General features: G+C 43.2%; 4 protein-coding genes across 4 annotated transcripts in view; all 4 read left to right on the top strand.

The window, feature by feature from the left end:
* The window catches only part of FOMMEDRAFT_104950 (amino acid transporter), a gene marked incomplete at its 5' end in the record, with an annotated part of 5,616 nt that extends 4,160 nt beyond the window's left edge, over positions 1-1,456 (top strand). Inside the window, one exon of the mRNA XM_007264504.1 lies at positions 970-1,456. Coding sequence (XP_007264566.1) covers positions 970-1,314 — 345 coding nt within the window. The 3' untranslated portion in view covers positions 1,315-1,456. The remainder of the gene's footprint in view (positions 1-969) is intronic.
* A 568-nt stretch (positions 1,457-2,024) lies between these two features.
* Positions 2,025-4,388, top strand: FOMMEDRAFT_80212 (amino acid transporter; the record flags this gene model as incomplete). The annotated part of the gene is made up of 12 exons (XM_007264503.1): positions 2,025-2,144; positions 2,201-2,247; positions 2,308-2,362; positions 2,431-2,511; positions 2,570-2,636; positions 2,698-2,821; positions 2,891-2,992; positions 3,056-3,147; positions 3,205-3,267; positions 3,329-3,602; positions 3,672-3,966; positions 4,044-4,388. 12 exons carry the CDS (start codon positions 2,025-2,027, stop codon positions 4,386-4,388), a joined length of 1,665 nt encoding a protein of 554 aa, XP_007264565.1.
* Positions 4,389-4,619: 231 nt separating this feature from the next.
* FOMMEDRAFT_139513 (uncharacterized protein) lies at positions 4,620-5,959 on the top strand. The gene is made up of 4 exons (XM_007264502.1): positions 4,620-4,818; positions 4,908-5,327; positions 5,386-5,602; positions 5,719-5,959. The coding sequence occupies exons 1-4, from the start codon at positions 4,771-4,773 to the stop codon at positions 5,853-5,855; spliced, it is 822 nt and encodes a 273-aa protein (XP_007264564.1). The 5' UTR covers positions 4,620-4,770; the 3' UTR covers positions 5,856-5,959.
* A 1,595-nt stretch (positions 5,960-7,554) lies between these two features.
* On the top strand, positions 7,555-8,361 carry FOMMEDRAFT_18532 (uncharacterized protein; the record flags this gene model as incomplete). The annotated part of the gene is made up of 2 exons (XM_007264501.1): positions 7,555-7,868; positions 7,929-8,361. Coding segments are annotated over exons 1-2 (367 nt in total), but the record flags the coding sequence as incomplete, so codon positions are not given.
* Between the last annotated feature and the right edge of the window lie 2,632 nt (positions 8,362-10,993).

Genomic DNA, 10,993 nt, shown 5'->3' with positions numbered 1-10,993 from the left:
TCTTGCTGTTATTATTGCGCTTCCTGCAGCTACTCCGGACGATCTAATGAATGATGCGAAGTTTGCACTCACAGACTTCACGAATAGTACGCCTTTCTTTGCTAATATGTGAATCGACCGTTGATTCTGGCACTAGCAACGACTTGGCCAGCCGGTTTCGCCTTCTGCCTCAGCTTTCTTGCACCTCTATGGACTATTTGTATTGTCTCTTTCTCTTTCTCCGATCAATACTATTATGACATTCTCTACTCGACAGTGTCTTTCGATTCAGCTGTGCACATCAGCGAAGAAGCCTCAAACGCCGCAATTGCTGTACCGTGGGCAATTGTCGGCTCTATCTTCGTGGCGGGTGTGCTTGGTTGGGCCATCAACATCGCGCTCGCGTTCTGCATGGGCACAGATCTGGACGCGATCATGAATAACGAAATTGGTCAGCCAATGGCGACAATATTTTTTAATAGCTTTGGACAGCGAGGAACGCTGGCATTGTGGGCCTTTGTTGTGATTGTTCAATTCTTTATGGGCACATCGTAAGACTTCCTATCGTTTCAATGTCCATTATTTCGAGATTGGATGCCGACAGTCAATTTCGTATAGCATGCTTCTTGCGTCCAGCCGTCAAGTCTTTGCATTCTCTCGAGATGGTGCTCTACCCTTCTCGAGAATTCTATACCGGATGAACAGTTATACCCGGACACCTGTAAACACTGTTTGGTTCAGTGCTATACTTGCAACACTGTTGGGCCTTCTCGTGTTTGCAGGCGCTCAGGCGATAAATGCAGTCTTCTCAATCTCGGTAACTGCATCATATCTGGCTTTTTCGATACCAATAGTCACTCGCTTTGTCTTCGAGAATAATTTTAAGCCTGGGCCATTCAATCTCGGTTTCTTCGTACGTCTGTTTCTTTGCCTTTCTCGTTCGCCATCCATCCGCTCGAACGTGACATGCTCTAACGAAAGTATACGCAGAGCTTACCTTGTGCAATAATCGCTGTCCTCTGGATGGCATTCACGTCCCTTGTCCTCCTCTTTCCCACAAACCCAGCACCTGCAAATGCAGGAGACATGAATTACTCTGTCGTTGTTTTCGGCGGTATCATGCTCTTCTCGATAATGTACTATTATTTTCCGAAATACGGTGGGGTATACTGGTTTAAGGGACCTGTGAGGACCATTGGAGATCTGGATCATTCTGGAAGGCAGAGAGATGCAGGCGAGCTCAATGACACCAAAGAGGTTAGGAACCGTGGAGAAAAGAAGGAGCGCGGGGAGAAGGAGAGTGTCGATGTTGAGTCGACTGAATCGGCGACTTGAACAATACGCGCTCAGATTCATTAGGGAAATTTCGAGCGGAGATGCGTAAAGTGCAGGGTAGAAACCTTCGGGAATGATGGGAAAAAGAAATACAGAAGAATAAGTTCTGTTTTAGACCATTTTAAAGTATTTACATAAGTACATGAGAGACACATAAACAAAACAATACTTAGTGGCAAATAAGAACGGCGGAGGCACTTGAGTATCACCTTGCCAGAATAGATTGAGTTGATTGCACTGCTTCAGGTATTGCATGCCATCGACTGACTACAGTCAAACCTGGTACAAAGATGGACACAGGGATTCCTTGTTGCTTACTGCTGACAAACGGACAGCTCACAGAACGCGACGCGCGTTGTTTATACCCGTATCAAAAAAATTGATACTCGTCTTCCGACATTGTTGCGTGACCAACACTTTATCGCTTCTTCTTCTGGTGCCATTACACATGGCTTTTCAAAAGCTACCAAGAAGTTCAATAACCGGGTATATTATTGACTGTTACATTTGCTCCTATCCTTGACTTCATTCAATTTCATTCGGCCCTTCCAAGCGGGCCGGCTCTGGGGCGAATGATATGACTTGTTGGTCTCCCGTGTGCAATGTTATCTGGAGAAGAGAATGCTGGGTTGTTGTCTAACGCTTCTTCTTTCTTCTACCTCTTTCTCCCTGTGGAGGGCTTGGCTTGGATAGGATAAAATCCGTCAACCATGTCGGACTCAAACGCAAACTCGTCCAACGTGAAGGATCAAATTGCCGACGCGGATGAGCAACTACTCGCTGATCTCGGATACAAGCAGGAATTTTTGAGAGCATTCACACCAATAGAGGTGCCTTGTGATTTTGTTCATTGTCCCGTCTGCATGTCGGGCTGAAATAAACTCAGGTTTTTGGTGTTGCATTCAGTATTATCGGTCTATTACCTTCCATTGCGTGAGTGAAACTGTCTTATCATTATTATTGCCAAAGTGTAACGACTGATCGTGATTTCAGCTCCGTCCTGTTCTATGCGATCCCTAATGGTGGACCTTCTGCAATGGTTTGGGGTGTACGTTCCACTAATACCTCATACGTAAACTTTATGACTTCATGCTGACCTTGGGTGTACAACTGAAGTGGGCAGTCGCAAGTGTTTTTATCCTTTTTGTTGGAATGTCTATGGCCGAACTCGGATCAGCTGCACCAACCTCTGGTGGAGTAAGTTCCTGTATCCGTGTGGAAAGGCGATTGATGTACCGATCGATTATCCACAAAGCTATATTTCTGGACGCATTCGTTAGCCTCACCGCGTTGGCGTAACTTCCTCGCATGGATCGTTGGATGTGAGCCTCTTCTTCGGCGAACATACGAAATATAGACCATTGTTTACTAATAGCAGTGCAGATGCCAATACTATTAATACCGTTTCCGGTGTGGCTTCGATTAACTGGGGCTGTGCCGTCCAAGTAATGGCTGCTGCAAGTATTGGAACAAACCAAAAATTCGTAGCAACAGACGTTGAAACATTGTACGCTATTTCTGTTTTAGAACTTCAAGAAGCATTTATCTTACTGCTATTGGGCGTGTCATTTTCTAGCGGCGTATACTGCCTGATTATGTTTATTTGTGCGGTCATTTGCTGCCTTGCAACAAATGTCCTTGCACGACTGCAGACTGTATATGTCATTCTCAACATTTTGTGAGTTCTTAATTAAGGATCATGTGCTAAATAGGACTGATTCTAATCTTCTCGGGTCGAAAGATTATGCCTGGCTGTCATTATTGCGCTTCCTGCAGCTACTCCAAAGGAGCTAATGAATGATGCGAAGTACGCACTTGCAAACCTCACGAATGGTAAGTTTACTTCGTTGTATCTGTAAGTAGGTGTGCTAACTATTGAGTCTGCTCTAGCAACAACTTGGCCAGCTGGATTCACGTTCTGTCTCAGCTTCCTTGCACCTTTATGGACGATTGGTATGTTTGATTTTCCTTGCGTCTTTAAGTTCTTTGCCGCGTAATCATGGTCATTGTTTAGGTGCTTTTGATTCATCTGTGCACATCAGTGAGGAAGCCTCGAACGCCGCGATCGCAGTACCCTGGGCGATAGTTAGTGCCATCTTCGTGGCAGGTGTACTTGGTTGGGCCATCAATGTCGCACTCGCGTTCTGCATGGGCACTGATCTGGACTCGATAATGAATAACAAAATTGGCCAGCCAATGGCAACAATATTCTTCAATAGCTTTGGACAGCGCGGAACTTTGGCATTGTGGGCTTTCGTTGTAATCGTGCAATTTTTTATGGGTACATCGTAAGCCTTGTCTATTCCTTCTATATCCGTTCCTTTCGGCGTTGAATCCTGACAGTTGCATTCGCATAGCATGCTTCTGGCGTCCAGCCGCCAAGTCTTCGCCTTTTCTCGAGACGGGGCTCTGCCACTCTCACGTATTCTGTACCGGATGAACAGCCATACGCAAACACCTGTAAATACTGTTTGGTTCAGTGCTATACTTGCAACGCTGTTGGGCCTTCTCGTATTTGCAGGCGATCAGGCTATTAATGCAGTGTTCTCCGTCGCAGTGACTGCATCATACGTGGCTTACTCGATACCGATCGCGGCCCGCTTTATGTTTGAGAATAATTTTAAGCCTGGGCCATTCAATCTTAGTTTCTTCGTACGTCTTTTTCTTTGCCTTTCCTGCGAGTCGTCCATCCGCCCAAACATGACATGCTCTAATGAAAGCATACGCAGAGCTTACCCTGTGCGATAATCGCTGTTCTCTGGATGGCATTCACGTCCCTTGTCCTCCTCTTTCCCACAAACCCAGCACCCGTAAATGCAGGAGACATGAATTACTCTGTCGTCGTTCTCGGCGGTGTCATGTTCTTCTCGATAATGTATTATTATTTCCCAAAGTACGGCGGAGTGTATTGGTTTAAGGGACCTATTAGGACCATTAGAGACCTGGACTCTGCTGGAAGGCGGGCGGATATGGGTCAGTTTGATGAAGCTAAGGATGTTGGGGATAGTGAGGAGAAGAAGGAAGGTGGGGAGAAAGAGAGTGTCAAGATTGAGTTGACGGAGTCGGTGACTTGAATAAAACACGCTCGTGTCAATTAGGGAAAGGATGTAAAGTAGATTTCTCCAAGAATGTCAGAAAGAGAAATACCAAAGGAAAATATGGATTGTTGTTTCGCAGCAAACAAACCCCGGCAAACAAGGATGATCGGGCACGTGAGCATCACCTTGTTAGGACGGAATTGAAATTATGTGCACTGCTTTCAGTTACCATACGCCATAGACTGACCGCAGTCAGAATTAATGCAAAAAATGTATAGGCGGCACAGCATCAATTCCCTTGGGCGCAGTTGGCACAGCATCCGCAGGTGATCGGACATTCTCCACCGGGCTTGCTATAAGTGCATCAAATTCTAGGGGAAGTATCTCACAACTCTGTCTATCTTGCTCTGCATCCATTATGCTGCTACCGGACGATAAGCATGCAAAGGCAGGGGAAATTGCACTGGTAAGTACGAAGTCAAACATCGTCAATCAATATTCCCAATGAATTGTATGCTCAAACTTGTGCGGTTTCCTACTTAACATTATCAATAGGGTACAATACCTGCTGATGGACCACCACCGTACGATTCTCCCTCGGGCTCGAGTGTAGGAATGAGCACGATAGCTCGTCCTGTGCCGCCCAACATGACCGTAACGAACTTTTTGCGGATAAAACGCAAGAACCAATCCATCAAGGGCTCGTATGTTATCGATCCCGACTTACACGTCCCAGAGGAGCTCTTGTCAGCGTCAGCTTCGGCTGATAAAGACTCGTCGTCGTCTGATAAAGAGGACATAGAGGATGAAATGCACGGTCCGAGGAAGAATCTGGAGATCGAGTGCAAGAATAGCAGCGTGACTGCCGATGTGTGGCTCGTTGGTACCGAGACGCATGATGATGTCGATGGAACAGAAAGGAAGAGGGCTGAGCTTGACGTGAAATCGAAGAATGGGTCTGTTACTCTCCGGCTGGTAGGTATTATCCTATTATCTTGATATACAATTTGGCCTGACTTGAATGTATCGATAGGAATCAGTGACGAATCATCCCTTTGCCTTACACGCCCATGCAAAGAATGGATCCGCTTCTGTTGCTATTCCGACCAACTTTATCGGACCTGTGACGATCTCTGCAGTCGGAAGCTGGGTTTCACTGTCGAACGCTATGAAAGAACGCTTGGTAACGTATTCTGAGGCGAACGGCATTAGGATTTGTTTCATTGGCGATATCCGGAAAGCTGGGTACAGTAAGTAGAGTGTGGTTGCCTGTCTTATGCCTCTTATTGACTATAACGTGTCCTTTCCTCTTGTGTCCGGCTTGTTAAATTTCACGTGTGGAACACTATGTGTTTCTTACCTATAGCCGGAAGGGAAACCTGGACCGGATCAATTGTTGACGTCGGAAGTATCAATAGCAAGGTAAAGCTATCTTTCATTAGCGAAGAGGTTGCGAAATGCTCAAATGGAGGAGGATTCTTCCGTTGGATGTTTGGCGGTTGACCATTTCTTTTGTTATTCCTACATTGATGTACATATGTATTGCCTCGACTCTGCTCTGCATGACCACTAATCTGGTGTAACGCTTGTATTGTTTTGGAATCTCCCGTTGACTTTGAGCTAGTCATGATCATTTTATTCATTTCAATGAATGCAGAGAGCGGCAGTGAGTATCACGTGAGACATGTACCAACACTAAGACAGACTGCAGTGAGGACTTCAATTATTGCGACTGCCATAAATCATCACTCATCATGCTTGCATCATCAAAGGCTTAATTCATTACATACTCAGGTCAGGAATAGACTTAAATGCCTATTCAAATACCATAAACGCAATGAACTCATCGTGCACAGTCGTGCGCAGTACCGATCCGGCATATCCCTTACTTGGTTTTTGAGCTTATGACCCCTTATTATTAAGGACCAAGGCGACTGTATTCTTCCCCGCGCATTTCAGCCTTCCTTTCAGACATGCAAATCAGAGGCACAGATGAGAAAGCGCCGACTGAGGGAGATCTGGTACGTATGCCTTCGACTATGTTCTCCCTTTGCATTGCGCTGATGATATGGTAGGCCTCAGAAACCCACTCACATACTGATGAACCTCCTCCATATGAATTTATTGTTCCGCCGTTTCCAACATCAGCATCTCCTACTTTGCACCGAAATCCAGCTCGTCCAAGACCACTAAACGTTCCCTCATCCAACTTCTTAAAGATAAAATGCGGAAACGAATCTCTCAAGGCAGCGTATGTCATTGATCCAGGACTGCCAAACATCAGCAATTCACAATACAGTGGCTCACGGAAGAATATGGAGATTGAGGGTACAAATGGGAGCATTTGGGCAGATGTATGGCTTGTCGATGATGTGATAGAGAATAATGGTGGTGTTGGTGCTGGGAGTGCTGCGCGGGAACTGACAAAGGCAGAGCTTGATTTGAACGTGCTGAACGGATCTCTCCATGTGAAACTTGTGAGTTTTCTTGCTCTAGCTCTTCTATGATTTTAATGACATGCATTTCTCGGCCCGTCAATGTCCAGGACTTGGCAACCACTCGGCCTGTTACTTTAAACGCAAGCACAAGGAACGGATCTATTTTCGTTGCGATTCCGCCAGATTTTGTCGGCCTTGTGATCCTTGGCACTGCCAATGGAACTGTATCGATCTCTCGAGCGATGGAATCGCGATTGATGATGCTTTCCGAGGAGAATAAGACCAGAACATATTTTGCCGGAGACATTAGAAAAGCAGGTTACGGTGGGCTGGCTCTCGTAGAGTTTGGCTCGGCTAAACTGATGTCTTGTCCTCAATCGTCTTGTAGGCAGTTCACAACACTGGCTTGGTTCAGTCATTAACGTGCGGAGCCAGAACGGTAGTGTAAAGATGTCTTTTATCAACGACGGTGACACAAATTACACGAGTGGGCCCAGATTCCAAACCGTGAATTTTGGAGGCTGGTAATCCAGTCTTGTGAGTTTCTTATTCTAATCTTCGGGGCCGTCTTGACTTAATTTATCGTAGGGAATTATGCAAGTGGTCTAATTGCACTGCGATAGCCAAGCTTCCCAGTAATGAGACCCTCAGTATTACTTAGTTCACCTGTTGTTCTTGTTTGTATACTAATGCTAGAGTGATCACGCTGTGGTGATGACCTGCGAAATTTTGCTTGGCTTTGTTTACTCCAAGGTTGTTAATAAGAACACGGCAACCAGCGAGCGCAGCTGTTGGCCTGATCGCCGAACGGCGAGCTTCCGGGGCGCATATAGCCGCGTATTTCCACTGTATACTTAGGTGGAGATTTAGAGATTTAGTACATGTGCCGCGCAGTTCTGGCCTACTTGCGCAGCTGATGCACCATGCGGTATGCTTCTTGGACTCGAACGTTCGTGAGAGCGGCTAAGACCGTTGAGCCATCTTTGAAATAGGCTTCATTCGTGCATAGGAGTGCACCCACACGTTTGCCATGGTCGTTATGGATAATAAAGGAGAGGCAGAAGAGCCTCCGATATTGGTGCGTTTATCCCTCTTCAGTTTATGATGCATTAGCTTGACGTCTCAGTATGTTGACTAGCCTGCAAAGGAGTCTACTGAGGGACCTCCATCATACGATACTGCGACTTCTGCACCTCAACTTCCGCGTACTCGATCATCGTCCTCAGCGTCTAACTCGTCAAGATGCGACAGAATTAATCACTCATCTCATCCGAAGCTACCAAACATACCCACATCAAATCTCGTTACAATAAAGCGCAAAAACGCATATATCAAAGGAACATATGTGATTGATGCTGCGTTGCAAATTCCCATTGAGGTGTTGACTGGCGAAGGCACATCAGCAACTGGTGCCGCTGCGGAATCGATACCAGTTCCGCGGAAGAATCTTTACCTAGAGACCTCGCACGGGAGTATCTCAGCTGATGTATGGCTCGTGAGTGGTGAATCTAGTGACGCACTCGGAGGAAGGACCGAGGTTGAAATGAGGACTGAAAGCGGACATGTCACGGCAAAGCTGGTTGGTACATGTCTGCTTCATTCCTCCCGACCATACTCTGATCAGTGCGTTTATCAATAGACCTCTGTCACTTCACGACCATTTGCGTTGACTGTAAGCGCGGGCAATGGGTCCGCTTTCGTTTCACTTCCTTCGGATTTTGTAGGTCCGGTGACCATAACTGCGGCAAATAGTCTCGTTTCGCTTTCAAAGATAATGGAGACACGCCTTGTGACGCTTTCTGAAATCGATGGAAAGCGTGTTTGTTTCATCGGAGATTTTAGAAAGGCAAACTATAGTAAGCTCTACCTTCATCCTCTTTCGCATTCTTTTGACCTGTGTCGGATTTTTTGGGGGGTCTAATTTATAGCTGGCAGACAGACCTGGAACGGGTCGACTGTTGACATTGAATGTCTTCGTAGATGGTGGGTTAAGCTATCCTTCACTGATGAGGACAAAAAGGATGCGGGTGGCTCCGGATTTCTGAAGAAGATTTTTCGTAAATAGAGATAATCATTACAATCATTACAATCTTATATGTATGCTTCACTTGGGAAACCTCCATTATATTTTATATTTTATATTTTGTTTTGTTTTGCATTCGCAATTTTACATGCATCACACGGATGTACACGCAAGCTGAATGGATGCTATACTGACAAAGGAAGCTAGAGTGGGTATTTTAACAAGTGTAGCAGGAGTGCCCCAAGTACTCTCTCTTATTGAGACATCAAGCAAGTGTCTGCCTTATATACTACATAGTGAAGTCCAATAGTCTGAGACATTCTAAGTGTAGTAACTCTACATAAGGCAATTGGGGATTTCCTAATCCAGAGTACAATCTAATACTCCCCTTCAAGCATTAATTAAGAACTAGGACTGTATGCCTAATAGTTTGTTTAGATGCTTGATCTGTAGGACATGGAGAGCCTTTGTAAGGATGTCTGCTAATTGGTTCTGTGATTGAACATAGCATACATTGATGTAATCGTTTTGAATATAACATTGCACAAAGTCTTTTTGTAAATCAAGATGTTTAGTGTGAGCATTGTATGTTATTTTGTCAGACTTTACAGTCTTTATTACACCTTGATTATTGTAATAAATCGTAATAGGTGCTAATTCAGTCTGTAGTACTTCTTCAGCAAATTGTTTGAGCCAAATAGCTTCTTGAGTAGTATATGCTAGTGCTTGCAACTCTGCTTTGTAAACAGATAGTAGTACCAGGTTTTGCTATTTGCTTGACTAGGATATGGTTGATTTAGCTAATTGAAAGATGTAGCCATTTATTGCTTTATGTCCTTCTGTCATTTGTCTGTCTGTATTACAATAGCCTTATAGTTTTAAAGTGTTCATACTTCCAAGTTGAAGCTAGCAATTTGTTGTATATTTTAAATATGTAAAGCAATGTTTCACTACTTTGTAGTGATGTGTTTGGGGCTTTTGTAAGTAGTGTGCTAATTGCCTAGTAATATAAGATATGTCTGGTTGTGTACAGTCTACAACATATCTTAACAATTCTACCATATTCATGTATAGTATTGTTTCATTATTACTTTCGTTTGTATTGTATGTATTGTTTGTATTGTTAGATAGATCTATTCCAGGAGTAGTAGGCATTCATAGTGCCTTTTCGTTTTTGAAGTGGTAACACTTGATTATACTTTCAATATAATACTTTTACTGTAAGCTAATCATTTGTTGAGGTCTATCTCAGCTTATTTCAATACTAAGTAACTAATGTATTTTGTTACTATTAGTAAATACAATGTGTTGTCTTAATGTATGTTTAAATGCTGTTATTATAGTGATAGTTTTGCTAATAATTGTAATATTGTCAACATGCATAAATGTTACAAGAATTGTTTTATTATTTTGTTTCTTGTAAAATACAGTATGATTGTAATTAGCTTGTTCTAATCTGATCTTAAGCAGTAGTTTGGTAATCTTCTTGTACCATTGTCTACCTGCTTGTTTCAATCCATATAATACTTTATTTAAGTGTAACACCTGTCTAAGTTTAATATCTGTAAGTAGTCTGCCTAGCAGCAGTTTCACATAAATGAGTTTGTCCTCATTTAGTTCCCTGTAAAGATATGTAGATTTTACATCTATCTAATGTATTTTGTAGTTCTTAAATGCTGCCCAAGATAACAATAATTGTACTGTTGATAGTTTTGTTACTAGAGCAAATAAGTCATCAGAATAGAAGTCTATTCCATTCTTTTGAGCATATCCTTACACTACAAATTGTGCTTTGTATTTGTCTATTCAGCTGTTAGCCAGTCTTTTGATTTTATAGACAAATTTCATTCTAATTATATTTGTATTCATAGGGGGGATAGTATATATTCATATGTTTCATTGTTGAAGTGACTGTATTTCATCCTTCATAGCTTTGATCCACTGTTCTTTGTCTATACATGTTATAGTATTGTAATATGTTAATGGATTGTTATAGACTTTGTTAAGGAATTTGTTAAATTCTGTTAAATACATAGCTAGGTTTATATTGTCTTTGTAATTTAAACCTATAGTTTGTTTAACCAGTCTTCACTCTTGTGTAGAGTGTTGTATGACAGGTTCTTTATCTTTATTATTGTTATTAGGAAGAGTTTATTATTGTTTGATGTATCATTGTTATG

The sequence above is a fragment of the Fomitiporia mediterranea genome (assembly GCF_000271605.1).
Source record: "Fomitiporia mediterranea MF3/22 unplaced genomic scaffold FOMMEscaffold_4, whole genome shotgun sequence".
Taxonomy (NCBI): domain Eukaryota; kingdom Fungi; phylum Basidiomycota; class Agaricomycetes; order Hymenochaetales; family Hymenochaetaceae; genus Fomitiporia; species Fomitiporia mediterranea.
This window is presented reverse-complemented; position numbering and strand designations above follow the sequence as displayed.

Excerpts from the sequence above, each read along its gene's own strand:
- FOMMEDRAFT_139513 (XM_007264502.1), top strand. The coding sequence starts at position 4,771 with ATGCTGCTACCGGACGATAAGCATGCAAAGGCAGGGGAAATTGCACTG. Across the intron at positions 5,328-5,385 it reads GGTCTGTTACTCTCCGGCTG|GAATCAGTGACGAATCATCC; the intron begins GTAGGTATTATC and ends ATGTATCGATAG. Across the intron at positions 5,603-5,718 it reads TATCCGGAAAGCTGGGTACA|CCGGAAGGGAAACCTGGACC; the intron begins GTAAGTAGAGTG and ends TCTTACCTATAG.